This window comes from Melozone crissalis, unplaced genomic scaffold (assembly GCF_028551555.1).
Source record: "Melozone crissalis strain CALT ecotype California unplaced genomic scaffold, PUWL_Pcris_2 ptg000013l_1, whole genome shotgun sequence".
NCBI lineage: Eukaryota > Metazoa > Chordata > Aves > Passeriformes > Passerellidae > Melozone > Melozone crissalis.
Window position 1 is genome coordinate 41,257,618 of NW_026535791.1, and position 25,777 is coordinate 41,283,394.

The 25,777-nt window shown below is 39.3% G+C and overlaps 1 protein-coding gene across 2 annotated transcripts; it reads left to right on the forward strand.

Annotated features, from left to right (window-relative positions):
• Positions 1 to 343: 343 nt before the first annotated feature.
• ASMTL (acetylserotonin O-methyltransferase like) lies at positions 344 to 25,530 on the forward strand. Of its 2 annotated transcripts, none has more exons than XM_054271974.1 (13): positions 344 to 487; positions 1,460 to 1,591; positions 3,366 to 3,413; positions 4,046 to 4,110; positions 5,098 to 5,159; positions 7,085 to 7,193; positions 10,868 to 11,288; positions 14,164 to 14,326; positions 16,073 to 16,257; positions 17,964 to 18,093; positions 19,181 to 19,324; positions 19,838 to 19,960; positions 25,214 to 25,530. In XM_054271974.1, exons 1-13 carry the CDS (start codon positions 395 to 397, stop codon positions 25,426 to 25,428), a joined length of 1,890 nt encoding a protein of 629 aa, XP_054127949.1. In that variant the 5' UTR covers positions 344 to 394; the 3' UTR covers positions 25,429 to 25,530. The 2 variants fall into 2 exon arrangements, with proteins under 2 accessions (XP_054127949.1, XP_054127948.1); XM_054271973.1 differs by lacking the exon at positions 25,214 to 25,530 and adding an exon at positions 22,101 to 22,649.
• The last annotated feature ends 247 nt before the right edge of the window (positions 25,531 to 25,777 follow it).

Consider the following 25,777-nt stretch of genomic DNA (forward strand, 5'->3'; position numbering starts at 1 on the left):
GGTGATTGGACACTGGAATGGAATGCCCAAGGAGGAGGTGGAGTCACTATTCCTTGAGGTATTTAAGGAAAAACTGGACTAGTGTCATGGTCTATTGGACTCGATCTCAGAGGTCCTTTCCAATCTGACCGACTCTGCGTTTCAAGGCTGCTGTCAGCTGGTGTACAGGGGATGACCGGGACAGCTGTAACCCTTCCCTCACGGCAGGTTGGCCTCCGAGCCACACTCTCCACACGCGGCCGCCCCGTGCCGCAGGGATCCGGCCCCGAGGTTCTCCGCCCCGGCCCGGCCCGGCTCCGCCCCGCGGCCCCGCCGCCACAAAAAGCCGCCGCCGCCTCCTCCCCGCCCCCGAGCAGCGCGGAGCGAAGGCTGAGAGCCGCCGTGCGCCGCCGCCATGGTGTTGAACCCGGTGCTGGGGAAGCTGGTCAGCAAGCGGGTGGTGCTGGCCAGCGCCTCGCCGCGCCGGCAGGAGATCCTCACCAACGTGGTGAGTGCGGCCCGCGGCCGCTGGCCTCGCACGGGCCGGGGGCTGCGGGCAGCGGCGGCCGCCAGCGCCGGCCGGGCCTGCGGGGCCCGACGCCTCCCGTGAGAGCAGTGGGAGGGGAGCGGGGCAATAAAAGAGATATGTCCTTTCTGAAATGCACTGGTGCAGAGCAAAGGAGGCCGTAACCTGTCATTGAGACTGTTCAGCCCATGCGGAGGAACATGTGAGCCTCGTTGGGTGGGCTGGAGGAGGCTTTTGAATAGCACTTGGGAATCACCTATCGAACTTAGCTTGCTTAGTATTACCATTCTTAATTCTCCCGATAAATTGAACTAAAGTGAAGAAATAACTTCAAAATACGGATGTGTGGAGAAGCGCCGAGGTTCAGTCATGCACCAAGCTATTAGAAACACAGCATGCCTGCTGAGTGCGGTAAATGTACAGGTGTAACCTAGAGCAAAAAGTTAGAAGAACAGTTGGGCATTGTTTGGTTAAACCAATCAGAAACTGTCTGGTTTTGATTTTTGCTTATCATGTGTGTAAGGACACATAAAGTGCAGTAAAGCTCCTATAAGAATGTGCACTACTGTTGCATGAGTGAAGTGCTATTCGTGGATTCAGTTTAAAAAATCAAGTAATATAATCCTTTGTTTATGAAGTGTCTAAGTTTATACTGTTAGTTTTTATATGAAAAGAATAATAAAATTACGAATGTGATTAGGTTCTAATAAATATGGGCAAAATCAAATATACACACCAATTTAAGCTTTCTGCTTGTTTTGTTTTAGATTGCTTGTAAAATATGTATGCACTAGACACTGATAGAAGCACTGGGGAGTTTTTTTGTGTGTGTTTGGGGGGGAGGTGTATTAACATGTAAAAAGCAGATGTCAAATTTGCTATTTGCTTAATATGCCTTGGGAGCAGTGTTTAATAATGAGGTCAGATTGAATGCATCACTTTGCTGTGTTACAGGGCCTGCGGTTTGAGGTGGTTCCATCCTGGTTTAAGGAGACACTAGAAAAGTCATCTTTTACAGCCCCTTACCAGTATGCTGTGGAAACAGCAAAACAGAAAGCTCTTGAAGTAGCAAACAGAATGCATTTAGTAAGTTACTAACTATTACTGCAATGAGCTTTTTGTCTTTAGGTGGTGCATGTTACTGGGACTTAATTTGCTTGCACTGCTTAAGTGATCTCTGAGTCCTTTTTCTCCACTGAAGGCAAATAGATATTTTCCTGTCATTTGTGAAAGATGGTGTCTTGAAGTTGCCTAATCAGAAGTCTAATGCCTGCAGTTCAGGCTTTCCACAAAATGAAGTGGCCTTCATGTTTTGTCAGCATCCTACCTACTGTTGTATGAGATGCGTATTCCATATTTTTTTGAACACTGAGGTGTGTGGCTGACCTCATTCCACGTATTTGACTTATTTGTTGACTGTGGAGACAGACTCCACAGAAAAACACTGATGGGATTCCAGTGCTTTGCAGTAGCTTTCACTGAAGGAATGACAAGAATAGCTCAGGAGTTGTGAGTATAGTGGTACTGGATGAAAGCAGAAAAAAAATTACTCTTTCATTGCCCAAAATGTTTTAAAACAGAGTTTGTCTATCTAATTTTAAGAAGGCAGAAATTGATATTATTTCAGATTCTGTTAGGTAAGGCATCCATTTTGTATCGTAAATTTTATCAAAACCAGTGATGCAACTTACACTTTCAGTGGTGTTTGACTTATGCCCTTGGCTGTGATCACTGAACACATAAGGCTCACCAGAGGCTTGCTACATAAGGCCCACATAAGGCTTGCTACCAGAACCTGTTTAAAAGTTGAGCAGATTAAATCTCACAAAATGGACTATAATATTTTCTTAATAATATAGCTCTGAAAGAGAGGGGTGTTTGCTGATCCTATTCTAGCAGCAGAAAAGGAATGTTGAACACTTTAAATTAACAGTGTTGCCAGATGTCACCATTCTGCAAAGCAAATATTGCATGATCTCCAGTGTAAATTGTTACCCAGTTTTCTGTCAACTACCTTCCAGACAATGGTACAGCATAGGAGAATGGATTTTAAACCCAAGCACAGTAAATTACTTACTTTGGGCTTTCATTGCAAAACACTGTGCTGGTGATAATGCTGGTTCAGTGGATTTCAAAATGGTTCTTCATACAGGAATTAGTAGAACTAATTCTAGATATCATTAAGCAATTTAGAGCACATCAAATCTTTGTTTGGAAGAATTGCCTCCCTACAAATATTCTATTATAATGGCCACACAGACCGGCTTCCTGTCATGCTGTGATAAGTAGCAGCAGTATGCCTTATAATATGCAGGTTAACCAAAACTTAGCTATAAGGACAGGTACTGTTTAAAATCAAGGAAGTTTTACAAGGAATTTTTATATATCGCTACCTCTCATATTTCAAAAAGACTAGATTGTGTTCCCTTTTAAGAGAAAAACACAAAGTGTAGCTAAAAAAAGGGGATTTATTTTTCAGTAAAATTTTGCTTGGAGAAATGATCTCAAGGGCTGTATTCTCTGGTCTCCAAGTACTAGGCACTTCTTTAAAGGAATTGTTTGCCACCTTGAAGACCAGAATGACTTTTGAGAATGCACTTCATTTCCTGGATGCTTTTATTCATCAGTAACGGATTTGGGCAAATTTGTGACTTGAGAATGGTGTGCTCAAGCCTCACTTTTATGGTGATATAAACATTTACTATTTTGCAAAAAGTGCAAAAGGAGAAATAGTGTCTTGCTTACAGGTCAGTGTAGAGCCTTACTTCTAAACCAGTAAACTGCTATTTTCTCACCTTATATCTTAAAAAATTTTGTTCTCTTTCCATCTTCTGACAAATGCCTTCTTATGCTTTTGCAGAAGCATATGAGAACACCTGATATTGTCATAGGAGCAGACACTATTGTGGTAAGAAGTCTTTAGTGATTTTGCATTATTTTCATTTATGACAAGTGTAGAAAATACTTGTATCTTTAGATTTAAGTTTGAAAGCTGCCTTCACTGTGAAGTTATACCTGCATTATGATACATCTTTTTGGGATGTGTTGATGTGGCTTTTAGGGCTTTTTTTTCCCAACAAGGTAATTTTTGAACTTTTGAGAGCTAGAAGCCTTGCTGCTGGTTTTGGGGACACTAATACTGCCATAAATATTGCCTTGGATCTCCTAATATGTAGTGGAAATTCTGTTCTCAGGTGGCTTGTCTGTCAGGAAGTCCAGATCATGTGAACAGTTCTGTGCTGTGCCTTGTAGGAGGAGGTCACTTTGTATGTGACATCTTCACAGAGACAGTGAACTGTTAAGGACAGAAAAAGTTGAATTATCCTTTTGTTTGAGAGGTGCAGCCAATGGAGGGTGGAGTATGGCACTGATGTGCTTGACTCTAAATTACCTGTTCTACCAAAGTATTTGTGCTTCTTGCTCTACTCAATAGACTCATGTTTGAAGCCCTGGCTGAAATCATGATATGAACATCATTTCTGACCTCAGTTTTTGAGAAGTGAGAAAAAGCAGCATATTCACGCTGTTTTTCTATTTTAGTCTGTGGATGAGCAGATCCTGGAGAAACCAGTTGATAAGCAAGATGCCTACAGGATGCTATCAAGGTCTGTAGTTTTAAGTAAGATATGAAATTTGAAGACGCAGTTTCTCTCCATCACTTAGATTCTCAAAAGGGTTCCACAGAAGGGATACATGCAAATTTTTGGGGGTTTTGTTTGTTGTAAGTTTAGTAGGTCAATCTCTTAATTAGGGATATGAAAAGCACTTAAATATTTAGCTTTTTAGAACTCCAGGAAAAAAGGCAGACGAGATGATGCATCTTTGCATATATCCAAGGTGTCAAGTGAAAATTTTCACACAGTTTCACCTTACAATTTGGTGTGGAATCTTGTGGGGGACAGAGCATGTGAGATGCTTCTGATCTCATCCAGAAATATCCTGCTTAGTCTTTACAAGATTATTCCTTAAATAGTCTCTTCAAAGATGCACATTCCCTTGCTATTATACATCTGTTGCTTACACAGCAGATAATAAAGTCCTCACAACTAGTTGGCCACAGCGTGGCACTCTGGAGCCACTACAAGAGAGAGCCAGGGGTAAGGTCTCTTCATCTGCACTCTGGCTTGCCATGGGATCTCTGGGGACCAGTCTGGATGAAATGAGAACATATGCTCTAGTTTCCTATTACATGTTTAGTCTGAGTTACATCACCCAGCTATTTATTGCCACCTTTCAGTGAAGATAGCCCTAACAGTAGAATTTATGCCAACTGGCCTTTTCTAATGCATTTGAAATAGTCACTTTTCTGATGTACAGTGAATGAGCTGATACCATGGACTACTCTTATACAAGTGGTATTTTAGAGACTTGAAATGACTGCAGCTTTTGATAGTGTTTTTTATGTGATTTTTTTTTTTGTGGTTTGCCATTATCTTTTCAGCAATATTGAAATAAAATTTGTTTCTTTAGGATGCATGTCAGATCCATTGAGTGATACATTAATGAAATGGTCTGCTTCTCAGGCTGTAGCAATATAATCATGTAGAATATTTCATAAGACTGTTGCTTAATGGACATTTTTTGCCTGACAGGTTAAATGGGAAAGAGCACAGTGTTTTCACAGGAGTGGCTATTATACACTGCCACAGTAAAGGTATGTGTGATTTTATTACAACTCAGTATTTGTATTAAAAACTACTCTCATGATAGCTTGTACAAGTAAAGAAATAGGATGAAAATGTTTCGTATACAGTCTGAACTGGTTTTCTACTCAAGAACTACCTTATCAAAATATAAATTAAAGACTCCCCACAAAATCCAACCTTCTTCCTGTATTCAGTTTTCACACAGAAGGGAAAGCGACAAGACAGTGGAGTTCAGAAGTACTGTCTCTGAAAGCTGTGAGACTAATTGAAAGGCCAGTGTAAGTGTGGAATATTCTAAATTAAATTCAAGTAAGGTACTGTAGACCATGAGACTGCGCTGAATGTGATCCATATCAACTTCATTCTGTGTTGTGCTTAGACCAGTTGAGGCTTAATACCTCAGACTGTTAAGAAGCTGTAGGGAGCAATACTCCAATGTTCCTTATCACATAATGTATAGAGAAAGTGAGTCATTTTTATGAAAACTACCATAAATAGAATTTGAGGAGTGTTTGAAGGGCATTGTCTGATAATTGTGCCAGTAGTCTTTTAGTAGAGCTTTTGCAGACATTTCACTGGACATAGGCTTTCTGTACACAAATTAACAGTTTTTGACTTTTTCTGGAATGGTTGCTCTTAACTCTTGTAAAACGGAATTAAAGTTAGTATTGCAGTACTGCTAATATGCTAGTACAGTAGAGGGAGAGCTGCTGCAAAAGAAATAAAACATGTTTTATTTCTTTTGCCCACAGCAAAGGGCATGTTCCTGTGAGCAACCTAGCAATGTAAATAACACCTTTAACTCTTTACTCTAGGAAGAAGGTTAAGTGCAGCCAGCTGTAGTAGTGATACTGTAACAGCACATCTCATTTGAAGTGTACAAATTTGAACTGCATCACAGTCAGATGAATAGCAATATACCTTTAGTCTGCAGATTCCCCAAGAGATGCAGTCAATAGAACAGTTTTGTGGAATTACTATAAACTCTATTTACAGTTTATAATTACAATGTGCTTTTTAACTAGCTAAAGATGGAATTTTTTTACTAGAATTTGTTATCAATACTGAAAGACGTGGTAATCTGTCATCATATGCACCAATTTTCTTATTTTGTTTGAGCTTCACACTATCACTGTTAGAAATTGGTTGGCATTCTTCCTTCGGTCTGTACTGTAGATATTTCTTACTCTCCTCAAGCATTTCCACGGCTACCAGAACTGTGGTAGCAGGAGATGCTTGGTTTTTATAGAAAAGAGTAGAGAGAGCTAATAATCTGCAATGTGCACACTTATCTCTGCAAGGCTGTTGCCTTTTGAACATGTTTTGGAAAAGCCTCTGTCTGCAGTGACAGCAGGGTCACAGTGTGCCACATGCAGCAGGGTCCATACCCAGGTCTGCAGTACTTTATTGCACCTTCCCTCATCCACTTCCAGCTACAGAAGTCTGAAATAATATTGTCATCTCTTCAGAGATGGTAGGAAGGTGACAGTGATGATTCTTGATGGGACTGCTGGATACCCAAGTCTGAAGTACACGTGCAGCTGCGTGTACCCACTTTTATGACAGCTACATGTTGAACTCTGATATGTTGTTAAGAGTTCTTTGACAACACTCATAAAGTTGAAAGGGTGGCTGTAACCTTCTTTGTACTCAGTGCTGAATGTGTGTGCCAGCATCCATAAATAGCTTTGTGTAAGCATTGGTAATTTAAGAGTATATTCCACACAGGAAGAGCAGTCTGTTATCTCTGAGACAGGACTGCAGAGGTTGAAAATGCAGACTCTTACGGTTTTGGGAAAGTTGAATCCACTGTCCCTGAAGACATACATCTGTGCAATATATTTAATTTTTCTCAAGCAAAATTGTAAAATGATTAAGAAATACAACCTAGATTTTATGCTCTCTGAACTACAATTCCTGTTTCTTTCTGTAGACAATCAGCTAGAGATGGAAGTCACTGATTTCTATGAAGAGACTAAAGTAAAATTTTCTGAGCTGTCTGAAGAGCTCTTATGGGAGTACATTCACAGTGGAGAGCCAATGTAAGTAAGACCCTGATGCCACCACACAACACTTGAGAATAGGCCTTAGGGTACATTGTTAAGCCAGTGTAAAACATCATTCTGTGTTCTGTGAAATTTTGTTCTGTGTGTATGAGAAATGATAGTATGGGTGATGCAAGGGCACTATTCTTTTGTTCTTGTGTAAAGCTGTCATTTCTCCAGTGAAAGTCAGCTACCTTTTTAGAACCCTAATGATTTTGAAAAGTGAAGACTTTAAATACTCTGGATTAAGCAAGCACTTGTGCAATGTACAATTATCTTTCTGTTAGCAGAACCATTCAGGGATCTTCAATGCCCAAGACAATGCATAGTTCATTACAAACAGGTGAAAAGAGGTAGTGTTGGATAATCAGGGCATCATGGAACTGTATTGGGAGAAAGCTAGAACTTGATTCATTTAGTTTATCAAAATCACTACTCTAATGCAAGGAACACCAGCTTAATTTTTATTCATCCTTGTGAAAAGTGAACACCCAGTTTGTGTGTGTTACTGTGTCAAAATTGTCCTTCAGTTTATGCGTTTCTGCTACACTGGTAGTATAGTTACTCATATAACTATCTATAGGCAACATTTACAAAGGCAACATACCAGACAACAGTTATTCCATGGAAGAAATAGGATGAGAATAGAATGCCTAATTACTGCTCTGAAGATGAAGTTCACAAGGGAAAGGAATTTGTCTTCCCTTTGTGTTAGCTGAACCTGCCTGAAGGCATAGTTAGCACTATGGACTGCATATCAGGTGATCTGATGTGAACTTTTGTCCCTGTAGCTTCAATTTTGACCATGTAAGAAATTGTGGTGGTTGTTAAACTCATTTGTGCTATAAAACAATAAAGCCACGCTTTACTGGGGAAAAGAAAGCACTGTGGACTTTGGATATACTTCAATGCTTATGTGTAAATGAGGTGTACTTGGTGAACATGTAAGGTTGGCAGCTTATTGAATAGACTGATTTTTTAATTTGATAATATGGAGAGAATGTTTTGGCAAGACTGCAGCTTGTAATAAATTCCTACATAGGTTTTTGGAAGGTGATGTTTACTATGCTAGTTAGTATGATCTTTAGATTTAGTGAGCCATAAAGTTGCAGTTTGAAGGAGAAATGACCATGGAGTTTTAGGAAGACTGTGAAATTGAAAATTATTTTGGAATATTCAGAGTATTTCCTCTGGATGCAAATATCTTTAGCAGTACTTTGCTGCATCAAAACGGCTCATGAGCAGTGCTGGGTTGTTCTGTTCATTCTCCTGGAAAAGGAGTGTGTCATCAAGGGTTTCTCAAGGACCAAAGGTTCAGAGAATGTATTTTATTATTCCCTGAGGCTGAAGAAAATTGATCTTTGTTTCTATAATCCTTGTTTATATATGTTCCTATTACATTTATATAATAGGAAGCAATTGTTCCAACTTTGCAAAGGAGCTACTAACCACGGTGTCCTATAAATTTTGCAAAGTTCAGTAAGGAGAAGTATCTCACAGCACTGGTTTTTGGTTATTTTTGTTCTCTTCTCCATGTCCACTCATATAGGTTACACAATTCTATGGATTTTTCTAAACCCATAGAAAAACCTATTCTATAGGTTTTTCTAAACAACAAGTGACCATTCCTTTTTTTTTTAATTTACATGGCAAAATGATTTTCTGAAATAATACAAGACTTAATAATCACATGAAAAAAATAAAAGAAAAATGACTAGTTCTTGTTAAGGATTAAATTGAGTTCTTTTTCTATCAAAAAAACATGTACCATATGCAGTAGGGTCCATACTCAGATGTGCAATATTTTATTGCACCTTCCTTCATCCACTTCCAGTTACAGGAGTCTGAAATAATCTTGTCATCTCTTGGGAGGTGACAGGAAGATGACAGTGATGGTTCTTGATGGGACTGAAGAAGAAAATTGGCATATAGTATTTAAGTCAATCACTGGTGACAGAGTAATACTAGAAATACATAGCTGATGTAAAGTATGGGTAAGGAAAGAGGGGAAATTGCTGTCTCAAGGTAGTCTGTGATGAGGCTATAAAAACCCTCAAATTTTGGCTTCAGAAAGATGTTTTGCTTTTTGTTTTATTCCTGTTCCTCTTTCTAAGCAAGGATTTTCTCCTTGCAGGCAGTCTCTTTCCTTTTTTTCTGTATATCTGTAGAAAGAAGGCTGTACCACAGTAATCCTCACTGTTTTGGGTTTGTATAATGAGTAGACTTTGACCCAGCTTTTTGTTTTGTAATCTTTCCCTTATGATCAACTTTATCTGTCACTGCTTACAACTGCTAGCCTGAAAACTGATGTGGTTTTAGTAGCTCTCCTCTGATGGCAGTGAAACTAAAGGACTCTACTGCATTCTGGTAAGGAGGTGATGACTGAGCCTTCAACTCTACAGCTTCACATTTTACTGTGAAGGAATAAAATATAGAATATAAAAGTTCTTTTCAGGATCCAATCCAGAACATTAAGTGTTGGAGAAAAATAAATGTGTAGCCATTTCTGTTAATCTTGCTGGGAGTATGATACTGATGCTTTTGATGGTTGTAATGTTTTTTGCCTACCTGTAAGCATATACCAAAATAACTAACTTCATTGGAAAATGAGAAGACATTTTAGTCATTATAATATTCCTAATGAAGTTGATGTAAATAATAACGTTATAAAGGAAAAAATAATTTAAACAATGACAAAGTTATAAGGTAGTGCTGACAATGCAATGACCTGCTTTCTCAAGCAGTTTGTGTAATTCCATACTACCTTAAGTTAATAGTTCTGAGACTGACTGACTGACCTTTGGTTTCTAAGCTTGCTGATGTAGGTTTTCAGATTCTGCTGTTATGTAGGAAACATACTTTTAACTGCCTTGTTCCTTGTATGGGTCTCCTGCAGCTTATCTGACTTGTACATATTTCCATTCCAGTCTGTGGAATTTGCATAATTACACCTAAAGACAAATTAGATTTCCAGGGTTAGTTTCTGTGCGTGTACATTCCTGTGCCAAATTACCAGTATTACCATGACATCTGAGAGCAGAGTGTTGTGAACCACAACTCTATTCTGTCTCAGATGGTTGCACAAGAGATGGATGGATAGGGCTCAATAGAGTAGTGGATCTTATTTGAATAGGTTGCTCTTTTCCAAGGAAGTCTTGTCTTCCCAATCCTCGTTTGAGGTATTCCTATGACTGAGATCTGCAAGATGCTTTCTGTAATAATTTGAGTTCTAAAAGGTCGTCTTTATTGAGCTCCTTTGGGACCTAAAGGCTTTCCAGCCTCTTGTGGAATTGGGTGAGGGTCATTATGCATCTGGTGACCCAGTGGCAGTGCTGCTCTTGGTGACACTGTTACCTTTTTGGTACCCACGACTTGGTAACCTATGGCAGCACACTGACTGCAGTCACCTGCTGCCTAGGTGACTGTTGCACTTGCACTGTCAGAAGCATCAAGACATTTGGCTCCTCACCCTTAGTAGAAATTCTGATCCTTATGTTTATCTTGTTATTTACAAATTGAAGTGTTGAGCCTACCTGGTAGATTCAGTCTACCTGTAACTTAGGTACACTAGAACTCTAGCCTCTGCAGTTCTGGTGTATTATTAGTGTTCTGTGATATCTCTGCTCTTAACCTTGATTAGATCTTTGTTGGTTTTGCTTTATCTTCCTCAGGGACAAGGCTGGTGGATATGGTATCCAGGCCCTTGGTGGAATGTTAGTTGAGTATGTCCATGGAGACTTCTTGAATGTGGTGGGATTTCCTCTGAATCACTTCTGCAAAAAGCTGGCAGAATTGTACTATCCACCCTCTAAACATAACATACAACATAAAAAGTATGACTCTATCCCTTCTGTGGACACTTTTGAGAACCTCAGCGATGGAGAATCTTCAAATTTCACAGAGCACAAAGTTGCTAGTAAGTTGGACCACAGTGGGATGCATTCCTCAGGAGCTGCTTACACTTCTGAAAACACTTCTGCTGTCAGAACTGGTTTTACAGTACCTTTGGAAAATCAGAATGGAGTGTCACAGAGTGCATCAAAACTTCCATCCAAAATTCTAGAGCTGTTGGATGGTTTTAGAGCTTCAAAGGTAAGGGAAAAGAAAATACTTCAGTATGTAACAGGTATTATGAAATACTTCAGCTGGAGAAGGAATGTACTAATATTAGTAAAAAAGGACCACTGATGTTCTGGAGAATCGTAAGATAGCTGAGATTTCTGGTGCAGTGCAAGCATTGCTAGGTTTGCCTTTTTGTATTTGTTTTTTATGTGTTCTAGGAAATTTCAGTTACCTTTTGGATGATTTTATCCCTTGAGTTGAGAAGAAAGAAAAGTTGCAGATTTTTTTTTACTGATCAGAAGAGCACAACCAAGCTGGAATTACATACTCTTCAAAAAAAACCCATTTAATGTGATTAACATTCCTGACTTAAAACTGTGACAAGAATTGTATATATGATATTTCCTTTGTAACTTTTAAGGCTTTGCATTAGAATTCTGTGGAAGATCTTAATTTTTTATTGCCTTTTCAGAATATGAATTTTTAATAACCTGTTTCATGTTCTGGATGTGTTTAACTGATAATATCCATGCTGTATCTGATGGAGGCATACTCATAGCAGCTCACAAACAAGGTCACATGCTCTGTGTTTCAGCCAGGCCTGATGAGAAATGCATAGCTGGACATTTTAAGTACTTCCAGATTTTCTACATAGTTCCAGTGTGGCAAAGACAATAGTGAAGAAGAGGAAGAAGAAATGAACAGTGATCATTCTAATAGGTCACTGGTCTCCCAAGTTATTTGTGTTTTAGGAAGATGTGGGGAAAAAAGTGCTCAAGTGGCAGTGAAATGCAAACTTGGAGCTAAAGATCCAGCAACTTGGAGGTGAATGGAGGGGGCACACCAGACAGTGAACAATAGTTTTGCTGAAACAGTGGAGAGTTGTGCTCAGCTCTGGAGGAAGACTGTAGTGTAATCATGTGGTTCTGTGGGTGTGCTGCTTGCAGGCATAGAAAGCTGTCCTGAGAGGTTTGGAATAAAGTGGCTTTGAGGGTGCTGCATTTGTGAACTTCTTGTGTACCTATGGGGAGTGACATATTTGAATGGGTGAGATGATGCTTAGCATTTCTTCCATTTAAGTAAAAACAAATATGGATAATCATCAGAGTGTGGCTGTATATTACTTATACTTATCACATTACTTATAGTGATGTGATGCTAAATAGTTTTGTGCAGTGAAAGACAGTGGAAGCTGGAAATAAAAGAAAGAACTTTACTTTCTCACTACTCCTGTGTAAAGTCATAGTGTGAAGTACTGAATCACATGTTGAACTTGTGGGATTTTTTTCCCACTAAATGGATCTTTGTAAAATTAATTACCAGTAGTGATGAATTGCAATCTGACAAAACTCATCATGTTTCCATTTGCACAATAGGTATAAGTATACAAAGCATTTATTTCCAGCAAAACTCTCAAGTTTTTTTCATTTTGATTCTTGGGTGTCACTTCAAGAACTTTATAAAAAGTGAGTAAAGTCTCCCACAGGTGAAGGTGATGCTGCCTATTTTCCTCTGAACCACTCTGTTGCAGAACAGGAGGAGATCAGGGTTAAATACTTGCACATTAAAAAACTGAAGTTTACTGTATTCCAAATTTACATGGTCTGATCTGTACTCATGTCTTTTACATTTTTTTCTTCTTTAATTCCTTTTTTTTTTTTTTTTGGCTGAGAATTACTGAATGGGTTGGTCAGCCAAGTTTTCTGCCTTATCTTCTCACCTTCTTTTTCCTGTTCTAATGGTTTCCAGTTGGTATGAGTCCAAAGACTGGGCAGGTCTCAGAAGCCATCTGGTTGTAAACTAGGTGTAATTGGCTCAGTATTGTGAAAGCCTGAATTATAATAAATCCCAGCAATATGTTCTTATTAAGGTTGTTATGAAATAGAATGAAAAGATGTGAAGATTATAGAATATAAATACATGCAGTAGCAGACCTACCTCTCAAAGTTAATCTTTTTCTCCCTTTGATTTTTATTAAACAGAATGTCAAGGCCCTTCTTTCCTTAATCACCTTTATATTTAAATTTCATTATAGTTGCTTGCAATTGTAAAGTGGATTCTGTGATTGCTGTATTTGCCTCCACTGTTGTGCTCTCCACAAGTTCCTTGATTTTAGGTGTTTTACCTGCTTCAGAATACAGAACCTGTAGAATTGCAAATTAATTTTGAATGGAGAGCTATATATTACTATTTTTAATTAACTTTACTCTCTGGTTTGGTTAGCATATCTTGAAAAAAGTTCAGCTAAGGTTTTCAATTTAAGGCAGCCATTGCTCATGACTTTTTCTTCACCATGAAGCACTAGCTGTTCTTTTGTCCCCATCTGTACACATCCTGGTAAGGTGTGCTTGTAGTACAGTTGTCCTATGAAGTCTTATTCTTTTTGTTCTTAATCTTTTTGAGTTTTTTCCTTAATTTTGATAAAATAAAGACTTGTATTGTAGCAACTGAAGCTGTAGCACTATCTTAGTGGAGACTTTAGAGTTCCTTATGCTTTGGGTCTATCAAATTTAATTTTTCATTATTTAATAATAATTTTTTTAATCAAATTTTGGTATTGGTTCATATGCTTAAGAATGTTCCCTTACGTCAAACAGTCATATAGATGGGGAAGTGCTAAATATATAAATAAAGTGGGTCTTCAGACACAATTTTTAGGCTGCATTCCAGAATACTGTGAGTTTCCTTCTCTCCCAAACACCACTGTTAAAAGTTCTGTTACTTAGCCAAGATACTGAAACCCTCTGAGAAGGAAGGGAGCAATTTTTAGGAGGTTTGTGAAATTGTGTTGCAGTAGTTTAACAGTAGTTGTGTAGAATAATTGTAGGCAAACAATATAATTCTTCTGTTTTCTGATTTCAGTCTTTTAAACACAGCATGATAACAATTTCTTACCTACACATAGGCTCTGTTTGTAGCCTCTAAGCTGAAGATATTTGATCATCTGAAAGATAAAGGTCCAACGAAGGCTGTGGATATTGCAAATTATGTTGGAGCCTCTGTATGTGGAACTGAAAGACTCCTTGATGCATGTGCTTCTCTTGGATTACTGGAGAAAACACCACAAGGTGATTAATTTACCCTCTGTGCAACTGTATATACTAAAAGACAGACAGGACTGGAAGAGATGCTTTTAAGGTCACAGGTTCTGACTTGATATTGTGGGTAACTTGGATTTGGGGCAGAGGGGAATGGATTCCTTTGATTCATTATTAGTAGCTGGAACTGTTTCATGTGGTGGAAGGCTTTATGTAATGAACACATTAAGGTTTCCATATGGGAGACTTGAGATTGTTTTTGCTCTCTGTACATAATACTGACCAGATTTCTAAGAAAAGATTGCATGGACAGTCCCAGGGAACAGTGTAATAGCTCAGATCTGCACTTGAGTCACAGCAACCCCATGCAGCACTACAGGCTGGGGGCATGGTGGCTGGAAAGCTGCCCAGTGGAAAAGGACCTGGTGGTGTTCAAGAGCAGCTGAACATGAGCCAGCAGTGCCCAGGTGCCCAGTGAGCATCCTGGCCTCTGTCAGCAGTGGTGTGGCCAGCAGGAGCAGGGCAGTGACTGTGCCCCTGTGCTCAGCACTGGTGAGGCCACAGCTTGAATCCTGTGCTCAGTTTTGAGCCCCTCATGACAAGAAAGACACTGGGGTGCTGCAGTGTGTCCAGAGAAGGGTAATGGAGCTGATGAAGGGTCTGCAGTCTAGGTCTGGTGAGGAGTGCCTGAGGAAGCTGGGGGTGTTAAACATAAAGCAAAGGAGGGTCAGAAGAGAGCTTATTGTTCTCCACAGCTATGTGTGAGGATGTAGCCAGGTGGGAAATGGTCTCTTTTTACAAGTAACTAACAGCAGAATGAGAGGAAACAGCCTCTAGGTATGCCAGGGGAGATTTAGATTGAATATTAGGAAAAATTTCTTCCCTGAAAGGATGGCCAAGCATTGGAACAGGCTGCCCAGGGAAGTGGCTGCCTCACCATCCCTGGAGGTATTTAAAAGGTGTGTAGATGTGGTACTTGGGAACCTGGTTAAGTGGTGAACTTAACAGTGCTGGGTTAAAGGTTGTACTTGATAACCTTAGAAGGCTTTTCCATTGAAGTGATTCTGTGTTTCTATCTAAAATGATTGTCAAATTCCATTTCCTCCTGCAGCAGTGCCATCAGTCTTCAGCAGAGGATCAGGCTTTTAATGGGGAGAATTCTGCAATCTGTCCCTCTTTGTGGACAACAACTTAAATTTTAGTGCTCCTAACTGGAACAGTCCGTGAATGTGTATGTAAATGAGGGAGTCAGTATTAGCATTAACTTTTTCAATCAACACTATGTGGTTCTAAGTTTGCATGTGTATCATTTACATAGTAAGACTTGAAATAATTAGGTGTAAAGAAAAGAAAATAAAGGAGTCTTTTTAACTCTGTTAGAGGACAAGACAAATGAAAAAGACCCAAAGATAAAATGGAGAAAGCTTAAATTCAGGAAAGAAGCAATCATAATCTAAACAAAAATAGTCAATAATGAACAACTTCTAATACTGTCCCTTGAATATTAGGTATCTAACTGAGGTACTCTGGTTTAAAATAAAAAATAAATCAGTGTGTATCTACATTTTCCAGCATCTAAATTCTTCTTTGAAATAAAGTACTTGCTCCTTTAAAAATAACAAGATTTTCAGAATTACTTTTTGTGCCAAAATTTTAGTAATAGATCATAAGATCAGGATTGCTAGTTATTTATGAAGGAAAACATGCCTTCAGATTTTAAACAAGAGTTGCAAAGTACTGAAACAAAGCTGGTTACAACTGTGTTCTTCCCATAAGGTTACAGTAATACAGACTCAGCAAATACCTACCTGACCTCAGATGGTAAATACTCACTTCATGGCTACATTATCCATTCTAATGACCACCTTTGGCCTCTCTTCACAAACTTGGAGTTTGCTGTCAAAGAAGGGAGCAGGCAGAATCATCGAGCCTTTGGAAAGAAAGCAGATGATCTATTTAAGGTAATATAAACTCTTACTAGTATCAAAACTAGCTGTGAGGAGCCCAGAACTGCTCTAGGGACAAATGGAGATAGAGATTTCTGAAGAAAAATTGTCAGTCTCAGAAATGGTAGAGAAACAATGCAATTCACCAGTCCCAGGCTTCTGTTCCCTTCAACTTTAGGCTGTGAAGTAGTGGAGCAATCACAGAATATATTGGGAGATTTGAGTGCTGACAAAAATTCTCCAGATGAAGTGTTGCCCATCCCACTGACACTCAGAACAACCTCTAGGCCTGATGAATTGACATTTGTGTCCCTTTTATAATACCAGATAGTACCTTACCACACATGTACTCCTTCCATATTGGATGCCAGTCAGTTGATAGTGATGTGCATCCAGTTTAGGCTGTGTTGTGTAGTCAAAGCTGATTCATGTTGATGCAGTAGACAAGGGATCTAATCTCCTTTATGAAGTTCTTTAGTTTTGTATAAGCTTCAATCTGATATCTATTACTGATAAAATTATTATCCTTCTGCTTTCTGTTTCAATCTGTGGTAATCCTTTCCCAATGCTAGCCCAAGTGGATGTGATCAGACTGGAGAATCACTTAGGGGTATAACTAGCCTAACTTGTCATTTACTCATCTGGTGAAGCAGGTTGAGAGGCATAAATATTTGTGTCTGTGTAAGCAGAGAGCTGCTAGTGTGAGCAGGAGAATGTCTTTGACAACACTGCTGGCTTAAATTGTACTTCAGACTACATCCTGAGGTCCTTAATTTGCATTAAACTTCAAGATGGTGATGAAGGCAGTCTCCTGAAGGAGATGTCTGCATCCCTCATGTATTGTCAATGGAACAAAAAAAGGACTTCTGGAGACTTAAGAGCTCTGCCAGCTTCATGTTAGTACTTAAAAAACTGGAGGACAAAAACTCCATTGGGAATCATTCAAAGGGTCTTTAAAGGGAATTAAGATACTTTGCTTTAAGATAGCTGTTGGAGTAGATGTCTAAATTTATGTACAAATTAAGTGGTTTAATTAACCACTGGAGCTTATCCTTTGTTAAATCTGGGTTATCAACTTTGCTTGGGTGATGCTTGTGTCCAATTTGGACCTGAGTTCCATATGTATTCAGGATGGTGTGCCTGAGCAGAATCTATGGGCTGCCTATGGCACTATGCACACCACAGCCTGGAGATACTGCCACTTCATGGTAGTTGCAAAGCCAGCCATAACTGGTGAAATCTGTATAAAGGTGAAAGGTAAAGGGATTTGTGAGTTTGTGTCCTTGAAAAGGTAAAGGCATGAGATTCTGCTACTGAATGCTTGGTTGTTCCCTAATCAAAAAGAAAAAAAACAAAACCAGAATGATCTTTAGCATTTCTGATTTATGGTATGGCCCAATTATCTAGTTATTTTTCCATCATGGGAGAATACATGTTTGAGTGAAATGAAAGCAATTTGTGAGGATATCAAGAAGGAGCGCTTTTTCTTTCATTCTTCTAAATCTGTCCTTTCAAGGTGTCTGTGTGATCAGAATTCTCGAGAGGATGCAAAAATCTGCTTATCACTACAGCAAAGGATTTGGATGAGCAAATAGTCAGTGGCATTTTTAATGGACCTTTTCATTTTGGGAATTCTAATGTTCACCTACTGCCTTGGTTGTACATAGTTTTAATTAACCCTGAAAATAAACCTTAATTATGCTGCTTTTCCTCCTTTTTAGGACTATTATCACAGCCAGGAAGTAAAGCAACGTTTTATGGCTGCCATGCACAGCATTGCTCACCTGACAGCAAGAGATGTGGCTACAGCATTTGATCTTTCACAGTTTAAATCTGCTTGTGATTTAGGAGGTATTGCTTGTAATTGAACTTATATACAATAAAGGGAAAAGCTTGATTTCAGTTCTGCATTTTATTACTTAAAAGACATGTATTTCTTCACTAGAGCTGTAGTAATATTATCTACTGTTTTTTTTCTGATACTGCAATGTCAGGATAAAAGAGCAGTGCAGCTAATTGAAAGCAGAGTTACCTAAATGGTATTTGAATAGCTTAAGACAAGTGAATGTTTGTTTCAATCAGTTACATGGCTCAAGGCTGAAAGTAAGATAGTGGCTCAGGTGATACAGCTTTGAGGTGAGAGTGCCATTTTCAGCAGTGTTGTTGCTCTCCTTAGGCACATCCAGGATCTCCAGAAGTAATGCAAGTAGTGAACCACCACTGCTGGGGTGTCAAACTTGAAACACTGCACTGCTGAAACAAAGATTTTGATTCTTTTCTAATGGATTTGTTTTGTGTATTGTTGTAGTTATTAATATCTAATATGTCCACCAAAATGTTGAAGACCAGTGATGTACCTGAAGAAACTCTGCTTTTTAGCATTCCTTTTTTTTCTAGGAAATCCTGTGCTTGGAGCTGCACAGAGGAAGTGTTATTATATAGGGAAAGATCCACTGAAGGAAGAATAATTTATTTAGTGCTTGAGGAGGTGGACAGTATCTCAGAGGAATTAACCCAGTACTGGTACAACTGTTGCCACTTGTGTAGACTCCAGAACTTCACAATCTTTACTATGCTGGAGAGTGTCAAATTTCATATATCAGTGCTTTGTAAATGCTAAACAGCTAGAAATGTTCTTCTTCAGCAAATAGAAGTATTTGCCTTTTCATTTACATTTTGATACTCCCCAGAAAAACCCTGAGGTACTGATATCAAAGGTCACATTTGCAATTCTGTGTCAGTAAGGAGTCATGCCTGCATTCCACAACCTTTAAAACCTTGCTCTATCAACCAGGAAGTCTTGTTCGTTGTTGAACTGTCTATCTCTGGTTCTGATTGGATGCCTCTGTTTCACAATGTTGTATACAGCCTTGTCTTTAAAAATGTCTGCAAATTCTGGGAGAAAATAATTGAATTGACTTCTTTAAACTCTTAACAGGTTGCACAGGAGCTCTGGCTTATGAATTAGTACAAGTATACCCAAATCTCAAGGTCACAGTATTTGACCTTCCAGAAGTCATTGCAAACACCTCTTACTTTCAGCCTTCAGGACAGCACACTGCTCCAGTAACATTTGTGTCAGGTAAATGTAGCACTTTTTGAAATGTAGCATTTTTCTGGTTTATCTTGTCCTTGAGCACCAACAGGCTCTTTTGCTGCTGCTGCAACCCCAAACATATCTTAGTACAAGGCAGTATAGGTTCACCCAGGCTAAATGGGGACATAGTATTTTTCAAGACTGTGGAGATGAAAAAATGCTTGAAGAATGTGGCTAAGTAGGTATGAATTAGTAAGTTTTTTAATACCACTGGAAGCAAAAGCTACATGTGCTTGTCTGAGGTATTTCATTTCTAGACAAGTTCAAAATGGTGACTACAAAGAACTTTGTCTCCTTCCTTGCTTTATGTTTACTCTCCAGTGTTTTGTTAGAGAATTCTCGCCTATGATCTGCTCTTTAACTACACTTTCCTTATCTGCAAATCAGGGCATACTGTACCTGTTCATTCTTGTTACTTTTGTACTCTGTTGAAGCGCCTTGTTTTTGCAGTATGTACTCTGTGGTTTCTGTAGGAATGTACTAACTGTTTTCCAACAGGTGACTTCTTCAAGGATAATCTTCCAGAAGCAGATCTTTACATCCTTTCACGTGTTCTTCATGACTGGCCTGATGAAAAGATACACGTGCTGTTAAGCAAGATATCAGCTGTTTGCAAACCAGGTATGTTTTATTATCTTGTTAACTTCAAGGTGCATGTTAATGTACCTTTAATGAGCACTGAGTAATGCTTTTCTAGTATGAACTTAGGATATTTTTTTGTTCAGTCATAGTAGCTTTTGCCTGAATGTGTAGGCTTGCATTATGATACCTACTAATAAAAAGAAGGAAACAAACCTGCAAATAAAACTATATATAATAAGCTTTTACTATAGTTGCAGGCTTCACATGCAACTGTATTATATCCCCAGTCTCTGTCATGCCCAGACTTTCTTCCTAAGCCCTGTATCATCAATTAATTAAGCATGTGCTTATTTCTATACATAAAATTAGCCTAACTGAAGTTCCTTTGGGTAAATCAAGTAGCAGCAGTTTGTTTTGCTGTTGTTTTGCTATCTCAGTAGTGTCCAGAATATAGTAAACTGGCTGAAGTTCAGTACTACTTTATGCACACATACCCTGAGAAATATGCAGCCTTTTTTACTTTCTACTGCATTTGAATCATAGAATCATCAGAGTATCTCAAGTTGGAAGTGACCCATAAGGATTATCAAATTGAACTCCTTGCTTCTTGAAGGCTTAACTAAAACTAGTTCATATGACTAAGAACGTCATCCAGATGGTCCTTGAACTCCAGCAGGTTTGGTGCTGTGACCACTTCTCTAGGGAGCCTGTTTAAGTGCCTGCCACCCTCTGGGTGAAAAATCTTTTCCAAGTGTCCAGTCTGAACTTTCCCTGATGCTTCATTGCATTTCCTTGTGTGCTGTGACTGGTTCACCAGAGAGAGATCAGCACCTTCCCCTCTATTGCTCCCTTTGAGGAAGCTGTACATGGTGATGAAGTCACACTTCAGCCCTCTGTTCTCCAGTCTGAACAGATCAGGGGACCTCAGCTGCACCTCATGAATCTTGGTCTCGCGGCCCTTCACCATCGTTGTCACATACACTGAGGCGCCCAAAATTACACACAGAATGAAAGAATATGCTGGGTTGAAAGGGGCCCATCAGGATCCTCAAGTCCAACCTCTAGCCCTGTGCAGGATGCCCCAGAGGTCACACCATGTGCCTGAGAACATTGCCCAAACACCCCTTGAACTCAGGCAGTCTTAGTGCTGTGATCACTTTCTGGGGAGCCTGTTCCAGTGCCCAGCCATCCTCTGGGTGAAAACCCTTTTCCTGATACCCAAACTAAACCTCCCCTGACCCAGCTTCATGCTGTTTCCTTGAGTCGTGTCACTGATCACAAGAGTGAAAAGATCAGTACTTGCCCTCCATTACCCCTTGTGAGGATGTTGAGGACCACAATTAGGTCTTCCATCAATCTACTCCAGGCTGAGCAAAGCAAGTGACCTCAGCTGCTCCTTATAAGGCTTGCCCTTGAGATCCTTCACCATCTTTGTGGCCCTCCTTTGGATGGTCTCTAATAGCCTAATATCTATATATGTGTGTATATATATATGTATATATATATATACACATATATATATGTTTTATATTGTGGTGCCCAAAACTGCACACAGTACTCAGGGCAAGGCTGTAGCAGCACAGAGTAGAGTGAGACAATCACCTGTTTAGTGATCATCTGACTAAATCACAGAATTTAGTGGTCCTGTGCTTGGATGCACCCCAGAACATGGCTGTCCCTTTAGACTGCCAAGGCACAGTGCTGACTCATATTCAGGCAGTATTACAGATCAAAGAAGACAAAAAGCAGAAAAGCCTGATTCCTTAATGCAAGTGTAGGTCTGACATTTGTTTCAGAGGAGAGGATGCAAAATAAGATCTATCCCATAAACTATAATCCTGTTTATAAATTATGAAAGAAAATTTTGGGTGACTGCCTTTATCTTATGCAAAGTTTGCCTTATGACAGATCCTTACAGGAGTTTGGTTCAAATGAAAGCAAGGCTGAGTTTAAGAGCATAGGCAGGAAGTGATCTGAACTTCTGGTGACAGTGCTCTAAACTCTCCCTTCTTTTAACAATTAAATGGTTGCTTCCAGGAAGAGGTAGCTGAAAGTAAATTTTCACTGATTTCCACTGAAGACCATTTAAAAAAATCAATCTGAGGGAACCTCTGTCTCTGAAAAAGCACGTTAAAGTTGAACTTACACAGAACCACTTTTGGTTGTTTTGGAAATGCAGGAAGTGCCTTGCTAGTGGCAGAAACTGTGCTTGATGAACAGAAGACGCACCCTTCAGTAGCTGTGCTGCAATCCCTCAGTATGACTGAAGGCAAGCAGAGAAGCAGCTCAGAATATAAACAGCTACTGGAGAAATACGGATTCACAGATGTACAAATTAAGATCACAGGAAACTTATTAGATGCTGTTCTGTGCTTCAAGAAGAATCTGTCACTGTAGTGTGCCCACAACCAATCTGGGATGCTGAATTTTCTTCCCTTGTGCATTATACCCATCATCAACCAACTCGTTTTGGCAGTTGAGGATCATTTTGGCCCTTTGTCTGAAGCACAGCTGTTACAGGCCCTGGATACAAGCTGGAGTGCAGCTTCTGCTGGAGTGAATTCTGTGCATTTTAAAAAGTGTCTGGAGTAGGCTGAAACACCTGCATGTGAAATACCTTCATGTCCAGTTCTTCTGTATACTGTATTAAGCTTAGACTTGGCATAGCTGTGTATAGCATGTCAGGTTAAAACTGCAAGCTTGTGCTGAGCTACATCAATATATTAGTTTTCTTGGGCCATAAAATTAAAAATTAAAGAGAGTTCTCCCTCTGCAGTGTATTCAGTGGTTACCGCTAATTTTTATCAGAAATAAGAAAAATTAAAATTGTACCATCTGCCTGAATTTGGGGATGATAGTCCTCTTTTCCACTGCTGTGTGAGACTTTGCTCAAAAACATCTCATATATAGTCTTTTAAAGTACTTCTTCTACAAGCAAAAGTGAAAACAGAACAAACCTCAAACATGCTACTACAATAGCTGTAGGGTCACAGAGGAACTTCAGCAGCCTCTGGCCTCCAGCCACACTATGTACCTGCACAGGCTGCAGCTGAGAGCTGTTCATGTTTCATGCTGCCACTTCTGGGGTTTTCTGAATATGGTTGAATAGCCATATTTGCTTTCTGTCTCATTAATTGAGATGAGTTTTAGGATTTATGTATAAAACCTTGTATGACAATTAAGAAAAAATAAAAGTTTCTTCATGCTTCAATCTTTAATTGGAGAACTGCATACTGTATCCCATCTCTTCAAGTAATTTGTCACAAATGTCACCTCTGCTAGTGTTTATTTCTTTCCTGATACTTCATTGATTTTTATTTTTTCTTTTCAAAGTGTAATGGAAGCCTTCCTGGAAACTGAAGTTACACTTTCAAACTAGCTTTCTTTCTATCAGTTGTGAGGTTTTTGCCTGTTGCTTGTACATCAGTAGTCCCAATAAACCAGTGTGCAAGAGGCTGTGCCAGTACTGAATTACCAACCTCAGCAACTTAGAGAGAGTTAATGAGGAAGGTTAAGTCATCTGCCCGGATGTTAGTTAATCAGGAGTTACTTTGCTCCTTGGCCAATGGGTAAAGAGAAAGTGCCACAGTGGCTGACCTCATTAGGAGAAACAGGCTTCCTACAGAGCATTTCAGGTGTACAAAATCAGGGAAATGTCAGACTTTGCCACATTGGGGTTTTTAATTCTTAGCAGAAGGTTTCTATGAATGGGATTTTGACTGATCTTATCTCTACAGACATTTAAAATAGATAAGGCTGAATATTCAAATGAATAAATTTAAAATGTTTCTTTTCCACAATGACATGAAGCTTGCTTTCAGCTTAACAGGTTTGTATGTTGAGAGAGACTCATTCTGACAATCAGATGTGTCTCATCTCATAGTTACTCATGAAGTTCATAATGCTGTTCCTTAAGCTGCTTTAAGCTGTTTGAGTCAGAAACAGTCAAATCCTAACATTGGCACACCTGTAACTGCTACAGACTTTAAAACTGTGCCCCTAAGTACTATGTCTCTGACTGTAAAATTAGAATAGAATGTTTGGCTACCACCCAGCCTTCAATTACTCTGTGATTAATGCACAGCACTAAGCATTATTCCCTTGGGCATGGTGTCTGTGGTCATGTACCACAGCTTTGCACTCTCAGGATAATTAAGTGTTGGAGCAGATGATCCAGGGAGGTTGTGGAATCTCTGTCCTTGGAGGCTTCCATGTGTGAAGCCAGTCCTGAAGAAGCTGAGCTGATTGCAGAGCTGCCCTGCTCTGAGTGTGAGGCTGGACTAGAGATCTCCTGTGGTCTGTTTCAGGCTCAGGTGCTCTACAATCATGTGATGCAGCCCAGTCACCTGAGGAATTATAAGCTTATCTTACTAATACACAAATTAAGTTTTTCAGCTCCTCTGAATATCTTTTGCTGACTGGTAGAAGGAGTGAATTTAATAGTCTAACACTGAAAAGATTCTAAGCAATGTACATAACTGAGGAAATTTTTCTTGACATGAAGAATGAAGGAGGTTAAGTTTTAAAATTTTTTGATGATTATTGAATGTCTGAGCTGTACAAGTTGGAATGGTTCTGAGGAGATTGTCTTAAAGGTCAGAAAGGTATGAATGTTATGCTGCACTTCATAATAAAATCACTCTGAGCTTCTGCTATTTTGATCTCAGTAGGTATCAGGCCAAAAGGTAAGTGTGTATCGCAATGCTTTTGTTTGTAGCCCTCTCTTGGCTTCCCTTTCCCCTCACAGGTCTGAATATGGAGAAGAAGACTGTAAATCAGATCATTTAAGTTCTGCTTTCATCTTTAGGTCAGTTCCACCACAAAGAATTCAGTTTCTACAGAAATAATGTAGAGAATGTATTGAAGGGAAACACCGACTTCTCCTCTGCTTCTGTAATGCTTGCCATCCACTCTTCTCTCTGCTTGGCATCATTTCAACATGAATGTGAAGCAGCAGTAAATCCCAAAGAGATGCAACTCTATTCCTGTCTTACTGTTTTCTATAGTCCTCATGCCAAGTCTACAGAAGTCATCCCCTTTTCCCCTGAAAACAGACGTGACTTGACTTGAGAGTGTTTGATCACTCCATGCTGAGAAAGGGAATTTCCTGGGGTTTGTGAGAAGAGTGGATTATTCCTTTAATAGTGGATTAGTCATTTAATAGGAGAGAAAATCCATAAATGATGAAGGAATTCACCCAGGTCTTGTAGTTTGCACCCTTCTATATGGCAGCAGACATTTTCTTGCCTGATAATGGATTAGAACTGTTGCATGTGTTTGTTTTTAAATTAGGCTGTGCAGTTTTGCTGGCTGAAAGGGTGTTGGATGATGAAAAGAAGAACAGGAGCACAGCTCTGCTGCAGTCTTTGAACATGCTTGTGCAGACAGAGGGAAAGGAGAGAAGTGGCTCTGAATATCAAGCTTTGCTGGAACAACATGGATTCAAAAATGTCAAAATCAGAATAACAGGAAATTTGTTAGATGTCATTCTCTGTGTTAAGACTTAGAAAAAAATGTAGCCTGGATGTCTTATACTTGTGTTTGATGTTTTGTAATTATCCACATACATTCTCAACTTCCCATCAATACCATAAAAAAGAAACGTATTAAGAAATGCCATCTTTGTGGTACTACTTTTAAAAAATTTATTACATTTAGTTTAGACTTCAACAGAATGCTACCAGGAGATTCTGTCGCTACACAACACGTGTAGGACACAAATGGTGTCATCAGCCCAAGGGCAGTATTCACACTGCTGAGAAGTCACTTTCTTCATACTTGGTGCAATTAGAATAGCGGAGTTTTTAGACCAGCACACATTGCTTTGACCCTGTTCCAGGAGGTTAATATTGGTAT

What these genes read in the sequence shown, in the direction of transcription:
- ASMTL (XM_054271973.1), top strand. Translation starts at nt 395, where the DNA reads ATGGTGTTGAACCCGGTGCTGGGGAAGCTGGTCAGCAAGCGGGTGGTG. An exon ending in AGGAGATCCTCACCAACGTG is followed by an intron (nt 488 to 1,459) that starts GTGAGTGCGGCC and finishes GCTGTGTTACAG; the next exon opens with GGCCTGCGGTTTGAGGTGGT. An exon ending in ATCAGCTGTTTGCAAACCAG is followed by an intron (nt 19,961 to 22,100) that starts GTATGTTTTATT and finishes TTGGAAATGCAG; the next exon opens with GAAGTGCCTTGCTAGTGGCA.